The sequence below is a fragment of the Neopelma chrysocephalum genome, unplaced genomic scaffold (assembly GCF_003984885.1).
Source record: "Neopelma chrysocephalum unplaced genomic scaffold, ASM398488v2 Primary Assembly neopelma1_23, whole genome shotgun sequence".
NCBI lineage: Eukaryota > Metazoa > Chordata > Aves > Passeriformes > Pipridae > Neopelma > Neopelma chrysocephalum.
The window spans coordinates 5042346-5067259 of NW_020897691.1; the positions used below are offsets into that span (position 1 = coordinate 5042346).

Genomic DNA, 24914 nt, shown 5'->3' on the forward strand with positions numbered 1-24914 from the left:
ACCTCATTTACTGATTATACTTTTTTACTGTTTCAAGAGAGTGAAGAGTTAACACTGAGAGAGGATCTGTCACTGCCATGTAGCCAAGTAGCAAAATAGCTAGTGGCATTCAGCATTAATAGATATGAGGTAAAGGACATGGTAAAAAAGTCTAAGATACATGGTGAGGGGCTCTAAGTTTACTGTTGTCACTCATCAGAAAAATTCTCAATTTATGGTAGATATATGCTCTGTTAAAGCACATTTACATTAGTTCTCTTCATTTGGGTGAAAGATGCTCTGCAGGTTGGTTGCTGTTGTTCCTAATCAATGCACTGATGGCTATGCTGAGATGTCAGGTGGACTGAATCTAGAACTGGAGGGAAACATGGGAATGATGATCTGGAAAACTCATTTGAGTTCTCTTCTGAAAGATCATCTAGTTCAGCAGTAGGATTAAAGAAATGTCTCTAGATCATTGCAGAGAAATTGCATATAACAGGTTCTTAAATACACTGCTCTTATGAGCTCCACAACCTCCCTTGTTTAAGTCTTTTCCAGAACTATAACTCTGCTTATAAGTTCCACTCTTCACTATCAAGAAGTTGGTTCTATCCTAGTTTATCTGTAATGCGCAGGGAGAAATACTGATTGCCACCTTCTTTAAAATGATCTTGTGCATATTTAAAGATCCCTCTAGAAGAGTTTCAGGTAGAAAAATTATGAGGTTTATTATTTTCAGAAACATTAGTTTGAGCTACTGGTCCTGTCCTTAAGAAAGAGATTTCCTCTTAGAAGTTTTATAGACTGCTGATAGGCATGTGTTCATTTGACTTCCTTTTCATTTTCATAAGATCTTTCAGCTCTTTTCTTCCTTATTTCCCTTTCTAATGTTCAGGACTTCTAGATAAGGTGCAGGCTATTATGCAAATGCCCTAGAACCAGCTAAAGAAGAAAATCTAGTTGCTTCTCTTTTAATAATGATGAGGTAATTAAACTTATCAATCAAAACCCATTACAGCAGGTTGTTCCTGCAAAGACAGCTTGCATGAGGACTGGACTGTGAAAGAAGGTTCTCAGCCTTGGCCTTTGCCAAGGGGTAGTTCAGGTTTGGAGGCCTTGAAAGACTTCATCCTTTCTGCAGTACAAATCAGGGACATGAAGGCAAACTCTCTGTAGTTTATGACTTTACAGCATGTGCACAGACTCGAGTTGTTGCAAGGGACAGATGGGCATCTTCCCTTGGAAAGTGTTTTCTAAAAGGTATTTATTTCTTGATCCCATCATCAGCTTTCTTGTGCTCTTGCTTCACACCAGCTACATTGTTTCTGGCTTCTATTCTTTCCCCATTCCTTGAAGAAACACCCAGTCCAACCTGCTGTCTGAGTCCACATAGCCAAGACAAGGTGGCTGGTGCCATTCCTAAGGTTTCCGAAGGGCTGGAGACCTATGACATCCTTTTCAGTTCCATACGTTCCAGTTGTGCAGATTTGTGAGTTTATTGAGGATATGATCCAGAGCTATGGAAATCCATTCAGAATTTTGTGTTCACTGCACAGGGAAACCTTTGCTTTTCAGTGGGTTTTTAGGCCCGCAGGCACAGTAGCAGACAAGCTTTTGACCAGAAATGGTGTCACCCTGGTGATATTGCCTTCTCTGTAGGCTGAAGATATTGTCTGTATTAACTCTGACTAACTCAATATTGCACTAGCTTTGTTACGAAGCACTCTGGAGAGCTGGGGATGAGTGACTTGTCCCTGAGCTCACAGGAGACACTAATTCATCTGCAGAACATGGTGATCTCCAGGTCCTGCTAGTGTCTACCATAAGCTCCCAAAACAGTTAAGCTACGTATTGGTTTCAGTTATCTTCTGTTCATCTGTTGATTATTGTGGTTGGATTTCTGCCTTTCATGGGTATTTTCTGAAGACTACTGATATGAATACAACCATTCTAGACAGAAGAACAGGAGAAACTTTTTAAAATCAGCCCATCTCTGCCCCGTGGGCTGATGAGAGGCTCATGTAGCCACTGTGGAGAGCTGCAATAAAAATTACGATGTAAGTAGCAGCAGGAGAGGACCATAGACAACAGGCCAAGGAAAGAGACACACCAGGGAGGAGGAGAACATCTGTGCCTGCCTCGGATTCCTCAGTGCTGTATTGTGCAGTAGTGAATGCTGGCAGCTGCAATGAGGTCTGGTGATGCTGTATACTTTCCTGAGATTTTTTTTTCCAACTTGCTGTTTTAACAAGCCCACTGGATTATTACTAGTTTTCCCCTTTGCTGGAGGAGCTAAGGACACTTTGAGAGCTAAGTTGGGGTGGAAAGTTGCCAGTCCAGGTCAGCCTTTAAACAAGGGTGCACACTGGTGCTCTGTGAGGGCAGGAGCCACACACTGACAATGCAGGAGATCAGCTTCAAAGACACCAGGCAGGGACCTGCAGTTCTGCCCCAGCAGGAGGTTCAAGGTGGCTATGGGTGGGCTAAAAGTGCTAGTTCCAGTGTTGTATTGCTCTCTGCTGCAGAGAGCAGCGTGGGGTCCACACAGGCCAGCAGGGTCTCCAACTCCAAGGTGCTGCAGAGATTGCCCCCAGTGCTTTTGGCCTAAGAGGGCAAGCAGGAGAGCCTGGTACAACTCAGCCCTCCTCTCCAAGGCACTGAATTTGTCCTGAGAGTCCTTCAGCACTCTGAGATCAGAAGCATTCAATCTTGCCTTCACCTGAAGGGCAGCCCAGTTACATCTAATGCCTTTGCAGAAGGGTTTGCTCTCTGGCTTGTCCTTCTGATGAGGGCCAACAAATCCAGTTCCTTTCATTCCTCAGCTTCAGACCTGTGATGTTTTGGCACTTAGAGATGCACACACATACCATATGGACATGCTGCTTTCCTGATGTTCTCCTAGTCACATCCTGGGCTTCACTGCCTGGAAGGTTTTGCTACACAGTGACTTATCATCAGACCAGGTGTTTATGCTTAAGGCAAGGTGTTGCCTGAAGAAATATAGGTCACTTCATCTGATTAATTTGTCTATGTGCAGTTTAAAATTGCTTAACATGGGAAATCTAGTTGGCTCTAGTGAGCTCCCACTCAGGAGAGATAGTAATAAAGTGCTGTTTGAAATCCTGGTCCTTTCATGTATTTAGCCTGTTCTCAGGAAGGATGAGCCAACAGAAGCAATGACAGTTGCATCTGGTAAATCATAGAGTTTTACTAATGCTGCTATCCCTTCTGGTGCACAAATTCTCCCACAATCCATACTGAATGCTAAAAAATCTGCTTCCATTTTGGTTATAAACACACATTAGTTGCAGTTTTTAAAGGGGCGTTTAGAGACTTTTGGATACCTACCAGACTGCATCAAACACACAGTAAAGGAGTGCGGAGATCACAGAAGTTGCCACTTATTGGGACTATGGAAAATGGATTGTATATTCTTCTCTGGCCTTGCCTCAAAGAGGTTTGGGAAGGAGTGTGAGGTTCTTTGAGGACGACAAAATGATATATCCGAAGTGGAGTAAACTTGAATCTGGGAGCTTTGAGGTCAAGTCTCTATGTGTGCCCTTCAAAGCAGTTATTAGATTTGTCCCTTTGCCCTCCTCTGCTTCCCAAACAGATAGGTTTAAAAATTCAGGTGTGTAACACTGAATGGCACAGTTGTTGTGAGCAGCTTCCCACAGCCTCAGATTTACTTGTGCTTGTAATCTCTGTTAGCAAGTCTTTAGTGTCTGGTCATCAAGTGATATGTAGGGGATAAACATACAGCCTGGTCTAGGGCCTAATTATTAATGTACAAATTCATGTCCCACTCATAGCCCCTAAATACCTGTTAGCATATGCATACATGGATGGTCACTGATGCATTTAAAGGAAGGTCATCTTTTCCTTTGGTCTGCTTCTGCTGGACATGTATTTTCTGACTGATGCCTAACAGCATCCCTCCAGATGGATTTGTCCAGGTAGTCTAGAGAAGACTTTGCTGTCAAGGACAGACTGGCTACCAGTGCATTGAGCTGCAGCCTTGGTTATTTTGATGATCGTGTCTCTCCCTTCTGATCACTTTGGCTAAATACTACCCACAGTCAAACTGCAGTAAAGGTGCAATCAAGAGAAGGAAACGGATAGCACTGACTAAGATTGAGTTTAAAATCTTTTATTATTTAGCTTTGCCAAACAGATAATGGAATCTGAAGTTGATTTGCTAAAATGTTTTGAAGTGGATGCCACCCCTGCCTGAGACAAAGAGGACCTCAATGGCAGCAGGGACCTTAGGCTATGGCAGCAGTTCAAAAGAACACTTTTAATTTTATATGCAACAATGTAAACTTCAAAAATAGTAAACTATAACCTTTTTTCCCCCCTGTTTTTACATAGCATGTGATCTATCACAGATAGAAATTTAATGGCGAACCAAAATCGCGTAAGTAAACATCCTGGTGCTTACAAGTTTCATAAAAAGTGTTACATTTGATGTAAATATCTTACATTTTTAACTCTTAACACTCACAATTATGGAGTAAAAGCAACTGGCGATTCACCCCCTTAGTCCATGCTCTCAGACTGTACATCAGCAACCACACTCTTGCCAGTCCCTTTGATCATTTTCGGTCAGATTGTCCCACACATGACCAAGACTTCCCCTTCCTCACATTGGCATTAATCAAGCGCAGCTCCACACAGGGGTAAAACCTGTGAAGTGAGGAGAGAACCAGGTCTCCTGCGCTCAAACTTGCAGTCTCCTGGACCCTGTGTTCCCACAGAAGCCACGGCGTGTATGGGAGGCACGTCCTGACATGAGTGGGAATTTGGGGTCCCTTGGGGCCGCAAACCTGAGCCCTGCCATTGCAAGTGCCTCGCAGCAGGACCTGGTTCTGTGTGAAAGACAAGAGTTCTGTAGAAGGCACTGGATTTCTCTTGCATGATTTTAAACGTGGACTACAGTCATATGCAGAATAAGGAGATTTGGGCTCTAGACTGCTTTCTCTCTAGTGCTTTAGTGCAAGCATTTTTAGCGCTTGAATTTTCCCTGTTTGCAGCGCAACATGCGCTCATCTACATAGAGTGATTTCTAAATCTAACTTCCACTCTTCCCCCCATCTTCCCGTCCCCGAAAAGATTCCTTTTTTTGTTCCTTGAAAACTTTCAAAGTACAGCTCTGGTCAAAAATAAACGTGTGATGTAGCATAGCATTTGTTTCTTTTAAATCACAGTGTGCAATGCATCATTCAGTACCTAATGTTCAAAATGTCTGCCCTGCTTTTCATGAAAGTCATTCTTTAAAATAACCTATGCAAATATATTTTGACTATATATTACATTCATTTAAAAAGAGAAGAGAGGTTCTTGGTTTGCAGTTTTTTTCAGTGTACTACTTAAGTGAAAGGTCTGATGTGAAAAAAATACAAGCAAACTGGACATGCCGAGACTTGATGCTTTAGATGGTGATCATATCAAAACTGTACAGGTATGTACACCGTGTTGGACAGGTGTGCTTCTTCCCAAGAAAAGACCTTTGCATCATCATATATAAGGTTAACCACAAAGTTTTGGTAAAAAGAGCATTTAATGAGCAAAGGATGACATGGAGGGGCGAGTTCTCCGGTTTTTGTTAGGCAGTCCTGAAGCAATGTCTCCATTCCCTTCGGGGATTTCTTCCTTCTTCCGGACTTTGAGACGCGTGAGGAGCTTTATTACCCAGACATCCCACTCCTCTGGCAAGAGCAACAGAAGGAAGCCCAGGCCAATAATGATGATGGCAATTACTCGGACACTGTTGAAGACAATTTCACTGGTGTAGTGATCAACAACTGTGTGGGACATTGAATGGGTGTTATTACATGAGAAAAGGCGTTAGGGCAGTATCTCCTTCCCACCCCCTCACTTCCCCAGCTCTGAGGGCTGACTCACAGGAGAACATGGCTATGGAGGCAATGATGGCAGGGGCACTATCCTTCCTGATGGATTAGCACACAGCAGGGTACATTCCTGCCTTGAACAGCACAGGAACTCCTGCTGAGGTCCAGGTATGCAGAGAAAGGGGCCTTTCCCTTCCCCGGTACAGCAGCCTCTTCGTGCAAATTTTTCTTCTCACCTTGACTGCCCTGCTGAGTAACAAACCCTGCATAGGCTGAGCCGTGTGCACCGTCTGGTAGCCAGCTCTGCCAGAGCAGTGCCCAGCTCTGCGTGCGTATAGTGGGAGCTGCCACTTGCACTGTGGCACCAGTTGAGCATGCTGGGTTTTAGGAGCGGTGGCTCTGGTTTGGGTTGGGGTTGCCTCTGCACGCCTCTGTCCAGTCCTCTTGGACTCTGCCATCTCTTGGCTTTCACTAAATTCCAGAAAAGTGTTGGAGAAAGGTATCAGTCTATGCCCAAAATTGAATTGTCTAGTGCTCTTGATAAACACCTGCCATGTTATTTACAAGGCAAGCAGAATTACTAGTACCTATCTGCTCTAAAATTAAGCAATTTTATTTATTTTGATTTAGTGTTAAGCCTGCCTTGAAGAAATAATTAAAAATTGATTTCTGCTTCATCCACGAGTTTTCATTCCAGTTCAGGGATGAATGACTTCAAATCTACTTTGTTTTTCAGTACATAGGCTTCTTCAGACAGTAACTTACAAAACAGTTCTAGGGGTTATGAATATTCATGTAGTATTATGCAATACATATTTAACACCTAAAGAATAAATTTTTAATCAGTGTCATCTCTGTAAGTCTTTGCGAGAAGATGCAAAACATGTTTAATAAAACTATTTGTTTTTATCCCTGCTGTGTATTTGAAAGGCCACAGATTTAATGTATGCATTGAGATGCAAAAGACAGAAATTCTTACCTGCGTTCACTGGGACACTCAGTACAATTCCAAGAGAAATCAAGGTGGGGTAGGTAATAGCAATCCCAAAATTTAGTAGAATATTGAATGCTGAAGAAGGAAAGAAAAACACCTTTTGGTACAGTGAAATTAGGCAAAAGGAATGTTACTTGAAGCATTTATGCTTTATTACTCTCTCTGCTTGTTGTTCAAATAGAAGGTACATTAACTTCTGTTGTTATTCCTGGAAGATACCAGGGGACAGAGGTCTGTGTGCTGGATGTCCACCTGCCTGAGACATTGCTGTGTATGGGGGACTCTGTATCTCACTGGAGTGCAGTGGCAGGATCAGGGTGAGGTTTGGGTACAGCCTGCCTCTCAGTGTTATGTGCAGTAATTCCCATTCTCTGTACTGATCCACTGATCCACTTTGCCCTGCTGAAAGACTAAACACTCTTCATCTGGGAGTTTCAGCCAAACAGTAGCTTCTGTTCTTTTTTGTAGAAAAGCTGCCCCCAGCTGCAGGTGGAAGATGCTGTAAATCTAACCCTCTTCCAGGCAGGAACTTGCTAAATATAATTTCATAAAATGAAATTATAATATCATTATAATATCATTACAATGGGATGATTATAATATCACTCCATTGTAATACCACACACTGTTCATCAAGTGTCTTATGACAAATTAATAATTGCTTTGGACCAAATTCACTCTTGTTTTAAGATGACTGGCTTTACCAGAGTCAGGAAGGCCTTGCCAATACTGAGCTCGGGCTCTGACTCTCTTCTAGTAGTACCCATGTATTGCACACCCCAGTGATCACTTGCCAAGTTCTGCACTACTTGCTTACAGACGCCTTGAGTCCACTGATAAGTAGCCTGGAGGTACTTCTGGAGTTAGTAATTTTGACTGTTCAGGGTAAAAGCAGCTCGGACTGAATATAGGGATACAGAAGACCTATTTCCAGTAGAAATTATTGTTTTAGGAGATGTGATTCCATCATCCAGTTTAGGGACCAGCTGTGGCAGCAAGTCATCTCATCTAGTTCAACAGTGAACAACATCACACTTCTGATAACCATTAAAGCTTAGATTTGGAATCCCTCCCCAGCTGGGTTCCTTTGGTGGCACAGCAGTGGCAGCAGAAGAGAGGAGTGCCACCTACCAAATTTCCACCAGCACTATGCAACACTACATTTTCAAAAGTTTCCCTCTCTTTAGGAGTAGCAATTATCTTTTACTGCAGGAATCAGAGTCACTGGAGTCTGGCCTTGACTGGCCTGGCCTAACCTCCTTGCTCTGGGGATGCTGATGAGCCCAACATAATGCCCCACCAGGAGGGCTGCTTCCTGTTGCAGCCCAGGCAAGTCACCTGTCTCTGTAATGCAGAGTTCACGAGTAGGAGTTAGGACAAGCCTTACAGTTTAGTCCTGCACCTTCTAATGAAAACCACAGTATTTTGGCTTTGTAATAACAGCAGAAGTGACGTATACATTGCCACCTAGGAATGGACCCTCTCAGGATATCTTAAGCAAGTAATTATGTTGAGAAGAAGGGAAAACAGCTCCAGCATGTGAGAGGTCTGCAGCTTCCACCAGTGGTCAATTTGTGGCACTCTCCTCCACCCTAAGCACTGTGAGAGCCCCCCATATACTCACTCAATAAGAGAATTGAAAATCCGCAGAGGTTTCCCCAAGGAACGATGTCAAAAGAGCTCCAGTACTCCACTTTGGTAAAATAAAGGATGACAGGAATACAGGTAACGAAGAGGATGTTGAAGACAGCTAACACAGACAGGAATAAGGCAGCTTCTCCAAATTTAGCACTGCCCAAAAGAAGTTTGAATAAAACCTACAAGAGGAAAATACATGGCTTTAACTCTCTGGCACTGCATCCCTGGAAGGCTGGCATTCTGTCCTGGCTCCAGTGGAACCAAGCATCCTGGCCCAATGGGCAGTGATTGGGCCCAAGAAGCTGGGTCCCAAGCAATGTCAGCCCACACCTATGCAGTGATGCTTGCTGAACACTTGAGATGGCTGCTCGTGCAACTGTGGAGAGCAGCTTGTGTGGCCCAGCCCTCTCCCTCCTGCCACCTCTTGGAACACAGGCAGGAGCAGGTGCCAACTGAGCCCATGCAGGAAGGGGACTCAGCACTTTTGTCTGTGCGTGTCCTGAAAGGAAAGGTCACTAACCCTAGCTTAGACCCTTTACTCTTTTTTCAGCACCTCCAGAAAACTTGACATTAAAAACAGAATACTTGGTGGAGAAGGGCAGGAGGAGGAGAGGAAGCAATGACCTCCCTGCATCACTGGTCCAGGCCTTGGGCTGCCACCTGGGGAGTGCTATGGTGGTGAGCAAGTGCAGTCCATGCTGTCTGGCTTCCTTGCACCCTCTCCCTGGGAACTCATCCCCAGAAGACAGTGTAGCAGCAGTGCCTCAGTCCAGAGCACAGATGCAGCCTGGCTAATGAGACTGCAGGGAGGGATTTAAAAGCTTTGGTTTGTTAGTGGGAGAAGGAAAAAGACAGTAGAAATTAAGGATGCGATTGGCCCATTTGGGGAGTGCCTGTGAACAGGTCTTGTCTGGAGTCTACATCAGTTTTTCACCACACATCTGCAGAGGATCTGTTGGACACCGTGGGCTGTCGGTACAATTTTCTCTGCCACTGGCTGCAAACCTGGACAGCCAATGGGCTCTGACTTACTGGTTTGTGCTGGAATGGCAGCCCCCCTGGCCTGCGTCAGCTCTCTCTCCTTTGCCTACCCAGAGCAGGCAAGTCTGCAGGGCTGCCTGCTCACAGGGCTCTGCCCACTCCCATCACCTCACAGCCATCACTGGCCAGTGCAGCTGTGTTGCTGTTCTGCATAAGGGAGCAAAGTGTCCCAAAAGCCACTCATTTGCCACCTGAGAACAGCATGTTGTCCCTGGCAGGGCAGACAGCTGGCACAGCAGACTGAAGTGTCTGTGCCTGGGGTAACCGAGCTGGTCAAGGTGGCTCTACTGCACAGGGCACAACCTGTCTGCCTGCATATCTGCCTGCCTCTTTGGCATGCACAACTCATGGAAACTGAGCCAGACTGTGGAAAGGAAAAGCAGAGTGGCCGCAGCAGTGGCAGTGGCATGCATTGCACAACAAGCTGCTCAGCTCCATCTGTCCTGGCATGCAAGGCGCACTGCAGAGTAAGACCCTGCCAGCACTGCCACCACAACCTCCTTGTACATGGACCCTGGTGGAACAGCCCTGAGACCCCCATCCCTGCAAGGAGCAGCAGTGTCATGGAAGAGGGGGCAGAGCTAGGCTCTAGCCTTGAATAATTCTGCCTGCCTGCAGATGACTCCAGAGCCATGGCATTTCTTTGGGTCTGGAGGGCCACATTTCTGGTCTTGCAAGGAAATGCTATTTTAGAGGAAAGAGCTGTAGGAAACTTCAAGACCTTCCTGATATAAGACATCTGAAAAAGTGAGCAGAAAGCAATGCAGCACTGTGCTGAGGGGCACAGGGAGATTCTTCTCAGTTTGGTTAGTCTCCCTGGACTGCCTCTATTATGGCTGCAGGGCTTTCCTGCCCAATTTCTGTTGGATGACTGGTACATTGCAATTCATTAGACCAGATGGAGATGTGTACACCTCCTTCTAGTCTACACATCTGAGCCAGAGTGGGTGAACCACACCCTACAAATGCTTATTCCTCAGTGTGGACTGTGACTCTGAGTGCCATGAGCAGCACAGACACAAACGCCTCTCAGGCTGAGTGAAATGGCTCTGCCCTGCAGAGAAGGCTACATGTCGTCTTACACATAGTGCCACTCATCTGGCTGGTCAGGATGAGGTCTTGATTCATAGGCATGTGCTTTGGACTTTAGGCACGTGATTATTTCCATGATAAGCAATACCAAGCAAGCCCAAAGCAGGCTCCATATGCCACTGAAGGAGGACTGGCAAGGGAAAGTAACTAAGTGACTTGAAAAAGAAGCTAAATCTCTGCAGAGTGAGTGATTAAATCCAGCGCCTATAGAAAAGCAGCCTTATTTTTCAAGAATATGGGACATCTGTAAACCCTCCTGTGGACACTGGAGAAGACTATACCCAGGAATTAGGAGTTTTTATCCTAAGTGAGGGCAGACATCAAAACAAGGGAACACCTGAATGCAGTGTTGCATGGCAGAGCTCTCAAAGAAGGGCACGTGACACTGAACTGCATGGAGGTTTGCAAGTACGACAGGAACAGTTAAAGTGAGTGGCGAGGGTGACAGGCATCTTTCTGGGGGGCAAAGACCCAGGTGTACTTACCTTGTAGAGAGCAGACATTGAGGCAGAACCCACCACCAGGGCTATCCCAATAACTGAGTGGCTGTGAAACCCATCGGCATACGTCATCATAACTATCCCTGCAATAGCAAATATAGCAGCCACGATCTGGTTGGAGATAAAGAGAGAAAGCAAGAAAGTGTTACTAAACAACCCCCACAATGGAAAACAGGCATGTAGCTTTAAATGAGAGGGCTGTACTTCTGCATCATCTGCTTATGTAGAAAAATAATAGCAAGCCCCGGCTGATACCCAGGGAGTGAATGCTGCCTGCCCTAGTGTTTCCTTGGCTGCAGGGAAGCTGCAGGCAGAACTGGAAGGAGTGGCTGTTCTGGGGATGTGCAGCAGGCCAGACCACAGGTCCAGTGTCTCTGACTGAGCTGAAGCGGGGATTTAATCTCTGTCACTGAACCTCACCATCAGGGGGTCCCTGCAGCCTGTGCGTGACAATAATACACAAGTAGTTATTCCCTAGAACTTGCAGAAAAGGCTTCAAATCCTGTTGAAGTTTAGGAGAAAAAAGGTTTTAGAAATAAACACGGGAATAAAACTCATGCAACTACTTTCCAGTCTAGATGTGTCATTTCAGACCAGAAGGTTTATTCAGCCAGCTAGGCACACCGCAATGCCTGGAGGGGATCTCCCAAATGGAAGAAGCATTCATAAAGGTAGGGGACAGGCTGCCCTGATTTAACAGGGTCAGCAAGAGACCCTTGGCTTCTCTGGGATTGTGCTGCCAGATGCCTTCAGCCTCCCTGGGTGGTAATTCTGGGGTGAAAAGAGCTTTCTGCCATGCTCATGCTTCCTAACTCTGCAGTGGTGCGAGGGGCACCCTGCTTAGACCACATGCCTTTCATCTGCACAGTCATGGTGATGCTCCTAAGATGACTGGTATATTAGTTTATTTTGACACACAGCTAGGTTAAGTGCCAGCCAACTGTCCCCTCTCCCAGGGCCATACCAGTGTTTTAAGCCTCATTCACAGGCTGCAGCTGTTTACACATCCAAAAGCAAAGGCCTCCTCTCACCTTTCCTGTTCCCTACCAGAGATACCGGCGCTGCAGTTAAGATGCAAGCTGTGTGCCAAGCTCTGCTGCTGCCTGATGAGCAAGATGGTAGCCCCTTTACCAGCTTCAGGTCCCCATCCCAGCAACACCAGCAGCCTCTTCCCTGAGTTGAGTTGGGGCTGGTGCCAAGGGGCACCTATAAAGCAGATGATCAACCAGCAGATCACTCCTGCACACTGACGTCAACACCTTCAATTTCCCCTTACAGAAAAATGCAAACAAAACCTTATCAATTTCTCCACAGGTGTAGCTGTAGAATGGCAGTGTGGCATAAGGCTAGAAAAAAGTCCAAATCAGTGGAAGCTGACACTGCCTGGAAAATACAGCTGCTAATAACATCTCAACAAGAAGAGACTTGAGTCTAGAAATTGTTGTACTGCTGTTCAAGATGCTGCACAAGCAGAGTTTCGGCAGGCTATGGAGGGTCAGGGTTTCCCCTAGCTGCTCAGCCCCTTGCACGTCCCAACTGAGGGACAGCAAGTTCTGAAGAATCTGATTTATCACCTGATCAGGAACCCTGTACAAGCTGCACAGGCTGGGTATGCACGCCAGATTTGGAGAGGTTCAGATACAGCATCTTGGCTTGCAGTCCTGTGGGCATCAGGTCTCTCCATGCCCAGCTGTGTGGCATAATTTCTAAACTGAAGTTTCATGGTGGTGTAACTGGACCCTATGGTCCTGGACAAGCTTCTTTTTAAGGCAGGGAGAGAAACCCTGTTGATGCATGGCTCTACAGCAACATGGGGCTGTTTCAGATAGGCAGCACTGAAAGAGCTCAGCAGTTCTCTCACCAATGTGCTGGTGCTTGTCAAGTAAAGATTCAGACACTCTGTGTGGCTTCAGAGGCATAAGAAAAAAGGTTATTCAATGAGACTAGCATGAGGCAGGTGCAGAAAAAGATGCAGAAAAAGCGATTTGTGTTCACCCAACACGTAATCTAGTGAAGGAAAGCTTTGCTGTTGCACGCTGTGGATGTAAAATTTTACAAGGATAAACTCATGGAAGAAAAAAAATACATCAATGACTATTAGCTATAGAAACATTGCTTCCATCTCAGGAAGTCCTTGAGCCTCAAATTGCTGGAGGCTGGAAAGTCTCATAAGGAAATATCATTATAGGTTTTTCCTATTTATATAGATTTTTCCAGGTGTCCACAACAGGCAGCTGCTGGAGGCAGGCTTCTGGCGCAGAGGCACCTTTGCTCTGACTCAGAACGGCTCTTTGTAGAGCTGCAAGATACGTGACTCAGGCTTATCTGAAAGATGGTAACTTTGTACCTCCCTTCAACATCACCCATGCTACAGACCAGGTGACAAAGAGTGGAAGATGCAGTGTTTCCTGTAGCATCTGCTTCAGGTGTGGCTGTCTCCTGTCTGTGCTGCATGGGTCTTGTCCAGCCTTCACTGGAGAGCCAGGGGGAACCACAACCGAATGCCAGGCTGTGGCATCCAGCTGGTACCTCCAGGTGCATCAGCGAAGGGAGCCTTCCTCAGCCCCCCAGAGGGTGGCTGTAGTGCCTCTGTGGTGGAAACCTGAAGGACACATTAATGAACTGCAGCATGAAGAGTATCCAGTTTTACTTTTAAAGTCAGGGGCTGATCAACTTCAGAGCACTTTCCAGGAGGCTATCTCTGCCCGGTTGAAAAGGAAGACTACAATTTGGGATTTGATAGTATAGTTATTTCCAAATCCCACAGGCAGATGTGCTTGTCTATATGTGTTATGTACACAGGAGGCACTTGCAAGCAAAGGCTCTCTTGGATCCTGAGCTGTTTTATTCACTGTAGCATGGACCGAAACACCGAAGTCAAAGATCAAAGCAAATATACGCAGTCTGCAAACAGTTTTGTGGGGGCAGAGGTCCTTGCCTCTTTCATCAAGCATGTCACAACTGTTAGATGGGGCTTGGCCTCACCTCTCAGTCCCTTGTCGACATGCCAGGTGTCACACACACCTTCTCCCGAAGCCTTTCAGCCTGTCTCTCAAGCACATTGTTAGTGGCAGTGACAGGCTGCTTGCACACCACAGTGCCTGCAGTTCCTTGCAGATGTCTCAGTGCTGCAGGGCTTGCAGAAGCAAAGCTTCAGGCACTCACAGCTTCATTTACATGTGTGTTTTCTCTGACAGCTCACAGCCCAGTCGATCCTTGCTCTGGGCACAGTGAAGGGAAAGGGGGAAAATCGCAACTTCATTACAGGAGATGTAGGCCCTTGCAAATGCCTGAATGGCAAGGATGGGAACTTGTAGCTTGCCCTTACATTTAAATTCCAGTCAAATTGTGATTTAAGTGCCTATAGAGCTAGTAGTTGCACTTCTGAAGGTCAAGTAGAACACTTGTGCTTGCTTAAACCCCACTGAGCTGTTGCCTTTCTCAACTGGCCTCTCCTTCAGCAGGCATGAACAAGGACATCCAAATGTGTGATCAGAGCTTTGCTGTGGCACTCTATCCACCCTGCTGTGATGGTGTGGGGATGGAGCAGGAGCGTGGGAAGGCACTCACAGCAGGACAAGGCACTGTCACCCTTGCAGCCCTTGTCTACCAAATACCCTCTCAAAGGATGCTTCTAAAAGGGTCAGCATCTTTGACAGAGTGTGGCCCCGAGGGACCACAAGCTTTGGGGCTGGGCTGTGTGCTAGCTTGCAGTCCCTAGGTCACTCCCAGCGAAGCCCTAGCAACTGTCCATCCTCCTGGTTGACAGTCCTAGGAAGAAGGCTGTGTGTTGGGGTTCATCCCAAGGCTATCCCTCAGCAGTGCCATGCTTGCTGCCTATCACATGGGCTGTACAGAAAAGAGAGGAAAGAGGGAAGAAAATTATTCTCTCCCAAGACTCCATGCTATGTCCCTCTGCAGACAGGAGTGCCCCGGCACTCCCTCTGTGCCACACAAAACTGGGTGGCAGGACTGCTGTGTTGCCATGTGCCCTTCCAGTCCCCAGGGACAAGTGCCTCCTCACTCTCATATTGCCACAGGTCAGGATGTCACAACTGCTCAAGAGTGAATAGCCTGGTCTGCCTGTGAACCCCTTCCCCCTGCACCCAGGTCCCTTGCTGGCCCATCAGCTGGGAAGGAGACAGCTGTGTTCCTTCTTGGGTACAAACGTGGGTTCTCAGGAAGCCCCCCTGGCACCCCTCACCAGTGTCAGGTGCCACAGTGATGGGCTGGAACACATGGCAAGAGCATCACACAGCCCCCACTACCCTGGCCCTTCTTCTGGTTCTCTGTTTCATTGCTACTTTCCCAACGCAGTGATGATAGGAAATGAAGGACAGCTGGACATGGCTGGGACAACCACTCAAGTCTGCTTCCCTGCTCCTTCCACTCCTTCTGCCCCTTTAAGAAGGGAGGCATCCAGAGCAGGATTCATCCCCCAGGGCATGTCACCTGCCATGCCTTCCCGGTAAACTGCTGGAGAGTCCCTGACCATCTTGGCTCTTCAATCATGGCATGCACCCAGGAGAGCACGAGAAGCATCTCTGCTCCAGCATGGGTATGCCCATGTGGGTATCCCTACACACAGGTTGGCTTCTGTTCCTCCACACCACAGTATTATCCAGTGGTGAGAGATGGCACATTGAGAATGAGGAGCAAGCTGCAGGTGCAGGACAGCAGTGGTCATCCCTTCATACACTTCCTCTCCTAGTGTCCCACCAGTGCTACAGTTGACAGTGCCATAAGAGAGATGAAGACCACAAAAATAGCTTTTTTTTTTTTGATTTATCAAAATGGTCAGCACGTCCAGCTATGATAACAGTGGCACTTCTCTGCCTCCAGGATCATTTCAGGATACCTCTGCACTCAAAAACCAGAGTGACTTTGTTTTCAGCATAGGGCTACCGGGGTAGAGGGGGTGGGCAGACACCAGCTGGCCAGGTCGGGCTTTTGGCAGGTACATTTTGCAACCATCCCCTGAGCAGCCTTTTGGCTGCCACCACAGAAAGGCTGGCCAAGCTCTCCTGCCAAGTTCTCCTGCCAGTCAGGGAACGCTTCCCAAAAAGTTAACTTGGTTGCTCCACGCAGCGAGGGCTAACAACCTCTTCTGAGCACTAACAGCATTGCCCAGGTGGGTGAGCAGGGAGGTCCTCAAGTGATGGGCAGGAAATAGGAATTACTACAGTTATTGCTGTTAATATTGATTATTAATTAATATTAATTGGTACAACAAGGCAGGAGGGACACACTGGTGCCTCTTCCTTCCAGTTACTCCTGGCCCTGGAAGGAGCTACTTGGCCCCAGTGCTGGTGGGTTACCCACCCCCACCCTCTGCTTCCAGAGGACACCACGTGCTGAGGGATGCCTACATGGCAGCAGGGTTTGCAAGGAGCTGAGTGGTTTTCTGATAAACCCTCTGCACGCGGCTCTGTTGCTGCTGCGGAGCAGGCATTTGCGTGGGGTGCAGGACTAGGGTGTAAGCAAACATTTGAGGTGCCCACAGCTGCTGGCCAGATGCAAGTCCCTATGAGTTGGCATGACAGGGATCTTCCATCAGTGACACATACACATGTTTTGGCCACAGGGGGGCAAGGGCAGCACAGCTCTCCTCTCCTGTCCACAGCTGCTGCTGACTAACATGGATGCAAAACATAACTGTACTGCAAACCTGCTGTCACACGTAGAAAGGTGAGAGCCCTGTTAAATTCAGAGGTTGGGACCAGAAATGCATTGTGTGCAGCCAGGGTTTGCTGGAATATGCAGTCAGAAATAACTAAGTCTGGTGCCACAGCCTGGAAATAGTCCCTCAGAAGGGTTTGGCAAAGCCCAACACACATCCACAGCAACACGGAGATAGCACATATCCTTTGTGACATGCTCTGGAGCAAATTACCTCATTCCTGAAGGAAAATGCACAAGGCTCCAGACTAGGGGGAGCCAGGGTCTCCAGGAGCTCACAGGCACCTGGGCAGGCTGCAGGGAAGGACACATCCTGCTCCATAAGGATTTCTGTGCCCGCTCAGCTGTCTGCAGGGGTGCTGCTTGTCTCAGATGGCAGGAGGCAAGGGGTAAAGGGAAGACAGAGGGTGAGGATGAAGAAGGGAGACAGAGATAAGGAGTCACTTACCCTCACTCCCATGAACCTGTCCCTCAGAACGATCCATGAAAGCAAGAACACAAAAGCTTTGTTGCAGCAGAACAACACGGAGACATCCGTAGTGTTTATTTTCTTTATTGCATGTAAGTAAAGGTAGTTTGTGAGTGTCCAAAGAACACCAAAGGGTGCTGCCTTGGTAAAAAACACCTTCAAAGTCAAGCCATTGTCTCCAAAAAATCGACAGCACTCCCTAAAACAAGGAGAGAAAGGCAGTGTTATTACATATGCCAGTCACAGTCTGCAGCAAATATATGGCTTTTTTTGCTTTTTTTGCTTCTCTTCATTTCCTTTGGGGAAAGAAGGGCACACACCTTAAAGAGGAGAAGAAAAACAAGTTTCAGCTTCTGCTGCAGCAACCAGCACCTGCACAGGGTACAAACAGGCGGGGGCTGCAAACAAGGGAGGGACAGCAAAGAAAGAACAAGGGGAGAGGTGATGACAGGAGATGAAATCTCACTCTCATCATCAGTCCCTTCACAGTGAACATCCTGAAGCAGCAGCATGGAGTCATCCTCCTCCCTTCACCCCTGTGGGCATCAGGATGCTGAGGAGCCAGGGCTGGCAGCAAAGCCCCTAGCTCCCCGCTCCTGCTGCAGCCATGGGAAGCTGGTGGCCATCTGATCTGCTATGTGGGGCTTGGAAGAAGCCTTGCGGGAGCCCGGTTTGGGGTTTTTCCACCCAAGGGGTGGGACTTGGATCAAATCCCCACCAGCATCAAGGCAGGAGCAGGAGGCGGCAGCAAGCAGGCAGCTGCCTGCTCCCACTGGGGTGAGGACATGGCACAGTGGCATCCGGGGACACGCTGGATCAGTTGGAGCATCAGTGGGGAGCTAGGAGCTCATGTGTGCAGTCCAGGCTTGGGATGCTGTGAACCCCCAAGTGTGAGGCAGCCTGAGCAGGTTCAGCCCAGGCACAGGAAACAGAAGCACCAGCAGTTTGTGTCCTGAAGGGAGGAGGTAGGAGGTGATGGGGTGCAGCCTGGCCCTGCTGGAAGGGCTGGGCTGGGTTGCCAGGGCACCTCTGCAGAGGTGTTGCAGGGGGGAACCTGCATGCAGCCAGCCCCTGCCCAGCACAGAGCTAGAAAGCTGCCGGTGTCATGGAAATTTAGTAACACAAAGAAGGAAAACATCAGCCTGCAGGGCTGGGGCTGTGGCCAGCAGCCTACTGAGCTCTGCCCTGGCCTGCGCTGCCACTGCTTGCTTTCAAACCTGCAAAACCCCTGAGGTCCTGAAGTACTTTACTGGGGTGTTTTGACAAAATCTGAACAAAATTAAATTTCCCTCTGACAGCAAAGGATGAATAGGTTTTCATTGCTGCCTTGAATTTCAAGCTGTTTGTTCCCTGAGGCTGGGCATGTAAAGCTCATTATCTGGACTCTGATGAAAGCATGATTTTGATCCACTTTCTAAGAGGACAGGGCTGTACCAGCTGATTACCTAAAGAACCCCATTTATGCTCTGAGTCTCATCAGATCTTCCCATCCCAAACTGTACATCTGCCTACATCCCCTCTGCTCCAGCAGGTTCAAGGCTGCAGGGTAGAGGAAACACTTATTTTGTGTTTATTGGGTTTTGTTGCCGGCCACTCCCCTGTATTGAATTATAGCTATGCAAGACGAGCCCATCTCTGGATGGGATGACCCTGTACTTTGGCTGCTGTACATGGACACTTTCATTTGAGCTGCTGGTTCTGCATCGTGTCAGTGTCACAGCCAGAACATTACTGTCCCTTGTCCTCTGTGAAATTGCCTGCTGGCAGCAGCCTATTCCCTGACAAACCTGTCAACTGTCTCTCTGTATCAGTAAAAGAGATGTTCCTCCACTCCACAAACCACAGCCCAACTTCTGACCTGCTGGAACCATGCAGGACTGTTCAGGGATGCACATGGCCCTGACAGACCATGTGCTTAGCACATGGCCTGGATCCAGTCTACCCTTCCACAAACACCATACCCACTTCAAGTCTGACCTTCAGTCCTGCACAGGCCTGCCTATACTAGCCACTTGCCACAGGGCACACAGGGAGTGCACAGGGAACCAGAGACACATTGAAAAAGCCAGTCCTGAACTTCATTAGAGGCTTAAACCTGCTTCCTAAGACACTAGGGCAGGTTGGACTGCCAAGGTGTCACAGGCAGCCAGCCTAATGCTCTGAAAACAAAAAACACCAGCACAATTTAAATTAAATGACGTTAAGCAAGATTAGTATGAGAGTGACAGAAAGGCCATAGTCAAATCAAAGGACAGAAATGGAATTTATGTTGGGATTTATTCGGGGGGAAAAAAGCTCCTCCTGCCAAAAATCTGTTTCCCACACATAGAATTGGCTATCACTATTTCATATACAGTAGAAACATGATTTCACTGTACTCTGGGCCTGATTCTTGTTTACTAGATACCAGTGGATCTGCATGATATCACAGCCCTCATCCCTGAAGCAGCCAGTGTAGTGCCCTGATGCCTCAAAAGACAGCCTTGCACTGGCGTAGATCAGGACTCTGAGCTGCATTCCCCACTTTGGGAGTCTCTTCTCACTGGTCTATACAATAAAGCTTCCTTTTAGGTGTTTTGGCTGGTTTCACCAAGCATGAATTGCTTCTTGTAGGCTGGCTCCAGCTTCCAAAGGAGACCTCCTTATGGCAGAGGTTTCCCTATCCAGCACAGAGCTGTAAGGAAGCTTTTTTCCAAGGATACCTAAGGCTGTGGAGAGTGCTACGAGACATTCACCCACACCCACAGCGAGCCCCATTGTTCATAATGGGTACACTGCTGCAGATGGTTTTCTCGGACCTGGCATCTTCAGTGAAGTCCGAGGAGCATCACGGAAAATGTGGTATATTTTGTGCACCAGAATGACTATGTGCTGTAAAATAAAACTCTCACAAATAATTGTGTCCCCAGGTTTGCTACTGCTGACTGGGAAAACTGGTTTTCCTTGGTGCCACAGCACAGCTTGTGAAGCTGTACCAGGAAGCATTTGATGAAGAGCTGTCCATGAGTAATAGTAGATAAATAGTTATGTGAAGCAAGGCAGGACTGTGATTTAACCTACACTGTAAGCCCAAAACAGTCAGGGATTACTCCAGAAAATCCAACTATCAGCTTGAATATTTTGACAGAACCTTTGAATGCAGCTGTTCCCGTTGTCCACCAACTTCCAGGCCCAGCACAGACACGGGCACATCCAGTGCACATCTGGAAGGAGAAATCCCCCTCAAGAGAAATTGTCATCGAAGACTGATCAAACCTACTCCTGTCCCCATTACCAGAAATCCTGCACCTGCTGCTCTCACCTACCATCTCAACCTGCTGCTCACTTGTTTGCTGGGATCACCATGCTTTGCCCACAAGGCAGTGGGACTGTGGGTGTGGACAACAGCCAGAGAGACTATAGGGAAAAGCTGATACAAAGCTCAGATGTGCCCTGGCCCTGTGTATCCCCAGGTCATGCCAAGCATGGCTCCTCCTAGGCAAGGAAGCTGCCCTGCAGAGCCACTCATTCCTTACTTTGTGCAATCCTCTGTGTGAGGAGTAAATTTCTACAATTGCTGGGCTGTTCTCAGGTAAGGTGGCAGCAGATAGCAAGAAGCTGTGGCATGGCAAGGTGTAATGCTGTATTTTTGAGATAAATCTTCCTGCATTATTTTTCTTGATTCTGCCATCATGAGATAGAGCTCCATTGTAATCACAGCAATTGGTTAAAAAAAAATAAGGCATTAGCCAAGGCAACAGCCAAGGTCTGTGTAAGAAGGAAATGGAAATGTCAAAGGAAGGATACTGAAAGAGAAATGAACTGGCTTAATTGCTGCTGCAGCAGCCATACAGAAAAGTTTGCTTCCACCCAGAAGTGTTCATATCCATGTTCACAGACAATCTGAAGGCTCATGACTGAAATAAACAGCAGGATTACACTGTGGGGAGGAGGTCTACATGCAAACTGAGAGCACTGCAGCCTGGTTACATGTGGCTCTTGAGAAGTGTTTTCAGTGTGATGTTCTGCAGTGGATGTGGCTGCTGCAGAAAACATCCTTGCTGTGTGTCAGGGTAGATGGGATGGTGAAGAAGAGAAAGAGGGGCAGAAACTTGGCCTGGTCACACTTCTCTTCCTCAGGATGCCAACTGGGATGGGTGGCATCTGGGAGCAGAAGGGGCTGCCTGGCTTTCAGGGCAACCTATTCCATAGGAAGACAGCAATGGGGACAGATGAAAACTTGCTTGTAGGTATAAAATAAAGCAGTGGGAACTACATAGCACAAGTGAACCCACCTTGCTGCCGCTGTGGCACAAACCCCCAAGCAGGGTTTAGCAAGTCCTGACCAGCACTGGCTGGACTGCAGTCCTCTCTCCCAGATGGGGATTCTGGTCCCCTGCTGTTTATCACAGGGTGCCCTATCAACTTGGCCTGAAGGAAATGTGTAGTGTCACTTGGGAACAGCATGTAGCTGCTATGGTACTACAGCAACCATAGTGCTGGAGTAAAAGATGCTACAGAAAAGCCTAAAGCACAGCGATCTTTCTGTGTTTTTACTCTAAATTGTTTGCTGGTTTTGTTAATCTTTTGTGTACTAGTTCTTGTTCTTCCTCATACACTTTTTAGTGTATATCTTCATTAATCCAGCAAATGGCAAATTAGCTGTACCTGATTAGGCCTGTCTCCAGCACAATACTAGCAAAATAACTCTGTCATTGGAACCAAGCATCCGCAGTGAAGTATATCAGAAGTTGTCAGTGCCAAAATGGCATGCTAAGTAAGAATTAATCATATTGAAAGCAGGTGTTGCAGTCAAATAAAACTTGCAAATAAAATATGACAGTAAAGCTCCATTTTTCCCCTATTGAGTTCTCAATTATATATTTAACACTATATATCTTCCACTGCCTGTTTTGTCTTTAACCATTGCTAGGTGGTTGGGATGTTTCTCCACTGCTTTGAACCTCATAGAAAACAAAAGAATGTATAAAATTCTGCCAATACTAGAAGGAATGCTTTTTGCCCCTATTTTGAAAAAAAAAATCCCATCTATGAAAGGCAAAGGTAGACAAGAACCAGACAAAGTACCCATAGTGTACTCAGGCCAGGGGTTTGGTCTCTTGATACTCCCTGCAGAACAAACCTATGCCAGAAAGGTTAGTAAGCCATCGAATCTGCCATTACATCTTTGGAAAAGATGCAGCAAAGTAGAAAATTTCTGGGAGGAATACACATCCTAAGGGAATACTTTGTACAGGCCAGTTATTTCTCCTTTCCAGACTGTTAACATTTGTTAGAATTTTTTCATTGTCTCAGTGCTCATACTGTAGCCGTCTCCAAACCAGGTTTGGATCTGCTGTTGCTCTTAGCGGGTGATATTTTTTCTTTGTAGACTATGCTTCTTACTTTGACCTTGCAAGGTCTGTACCTGCAAATTGAATTTAGTTAAATTGCTCCTAATTTTCAGCAGAGTGAGCATCATCTCCCTGGAGCACAGCAAAGCCACCACCGTGCCAGTTAGTCTGTCTTCTTGATTAGAGATTGGCAGGCAAAACATGTTTTGCTAATCCCTGCACCAATTAGGGCAGCATGGATAAATAATCTGCAGATGTGCAACAGTCTTTCAGTGTACAAAAAAAAAAAAAGACATGGACTAAAATGTCATGCCATGTCTTTTGGGAGGACTCACAAGCCAGTTGTAGCAAAGAAGACAGACAAGCTGCCCTGGCTGTAATAAGAGGGAAGGAAACTAAACTCAAGTTTAATTCCTCCCAGTGAAAAAAAATTCAAGTACTTTTTTTGTAATTCATCCTGTTAGGGCCACAGTATCTAGTATCTCATTCATTAAGTTCACAAGTGGAAGTAGGTATGAGTGCTGTATAGGCAAAAAACACAGGTTAATCCAATATATTCCTCAAAAATGCTCTCCAGGAAAGTATATGATCTGCTTCCCAGGAAATAGGATCATGCCTCTAGCTCCGCTTCCCTCACGCTTGAGCCAGTGCTGACCCAAAGGGCAGTCATTACAAAATCAGCCTCTCAGGTGGGTATACTTCAAAGCAGTGCAAGCAAAGGGTGAGCTTATGAAACCTACTTTACAGATGTGCAAGGTGTGGCACTGAAAGGCGAAGTCCCTGTTGGTTGCACCTTCAGAGAGCTTGGGATTTGCTTTTCCTGCATGTTTATTTTATAGCCAGCTCCTGTTACTTATCAAGACAGTCCTGGAGCGCCTTTTTCCTGAGTCACCACAGGTTCACGTGCCAGAAGAACAGTTGCACGGAGGCTCCTGTGGTGTGTCCCAGATCATAAAAGGCTGTGAATAAATCTGCTAGCCTCAGCACTTTGCAGAGAGCTGCCCAGGACTCCTGACATGGCTTTTATTGCCCTGCCGGTCTGAGGCTCCTGCAATAAAACCTGTATACTACTGCTTCCAGCTTTCCTCAGGAAAACTGCTTCCCAGTGCTGGGAGGGGACAAGCTTCTCCTCAGTTTCCATGTGGCAGAGGTCTGAGACCTGTCCTGGGTGTGCTGGTGCCCTTTACCTGCCCTGCTGCCTGCACTGCCTAATGAGGAATGCCCTAGCCCATGGCCAAGGACCTGTCACTCCTCAGACATGTGCTTATCCAGTCCAGTCTGTCTGTACTGGGGACTGAACTAGGGCTGAAGACTCTGGCCCTTCAGTCTCTCTTTCCCTGCTTAATGAGAAATGGCAGTCCTGCAGCCTGGGAGGTAACATCAGCCCTGGTGACAGCATTGGTTTCTGGAGCTGGAGGCAAGGGCTGTCTTATCTAAAATACTCTAGTGGCTTTTTAATACCCATCGTCCCACACAGATTTTTCTGCAAACATGTTATTAAATGCAAGAAATTGCCACAGAAGCCAATCAAGCATCCAGCTGCTACTTTTAAATGTCTGCATCTGCGATTGACCATTACTAGTTTCTACACTTGGTTTGGGGCTAATGTTCTGCCTTTAAACTTTATCTCTTCTGGGAGTTTCCAGCTCATTTGCAGAAAATGTATTCTGATAGGCAATGGAATAAGAAAATTGTCTTCTCTTGAATGGAATAAAAAAATCTGCAGCCTGAACTTCTCAGAACTAGAGAGACAGAAGCAATTGGTTTTGCTCAGCACTGCACACATGCCAAACTAAGCGTTTGCACAATAAATGGTCCCAGGAAATGAGATTTACATAATACACCAGAATGGCTCCAAAAGAGGCAAATAATAAAAATCTTACAAACCACCTGAATACACATTTTTGAGACAAGTCTTAGCACAGACTCAGAAGTCTTAATGAGAAACTGTTTAGACTAACATTTAAATTAAAAAACAATTTAAAAGAACAAGACCAAACCACAGGGAAGAGTCATATACTGTAAACTGCCTTAGCAAAATGCCATGGTGGGAGTTTTGGGCTGCAGAAGCAAGGGAAAAGCCTGCAGCTTCTCCTGCGGGGTGATCCTCCATCCCACAGTTTGCTGCTGCGCCTGGGGCACTAAACCTGTTTGATTTGCATTTGCCATTTCCACTGAAGGTTGCAGGAAGCGGATTGCATTAGGATAACTATTTCATTTAATTTTTACACATGAACACACTGTAGTTTTGCATCTAGGTTGTTTCTTTTTGTGGGTGCAGAACCACCAGTCATCTCAGATGGGACATTGGGAAAAGCTTAGGGAGAAGGTAAA

At 46.8% G+C, this 24914-nt stretch overlaps 1 protein-coding gene across 2 annotated transcripts in view; it reads right to left on the reverse strand.

Annotated features, from left to right (window-relative positions):
• Positions 1–4116: 4116 nt before the first annotated feature.
• Positions 4117–24914, reverse strand: part of SLC35F3 (solute carrier family 35 member F3) — a 179856-nt gene continuing 159058 nt past the window's right edge. For both annotated transcript variants that reach the window (XM_027685297.1, XM_027685305.1), the window contains 5 exons: positions 17227–17446; positions 11085–11210; positions 8453–8645; positions 6814–6903; positions 4117–5786 (listed from right to left, as the gene is read on the reverse strand). In XM_027685297.1, the coding sequence (XP_027541098.1) occupies positions 5542–5786; positions 6814–6903; positions 8453–8645; positions 11085–11210; positions 17227–17446 (874 nt within the window). In that variant the 3' untranslated portion in view covers positions 4117–5541. The remainder of the gene's footprint in view (positions 5787–6813; positions 6904–8452; positions 8646–11084; positions 11211–17226; positions 17447–24914) is intronic.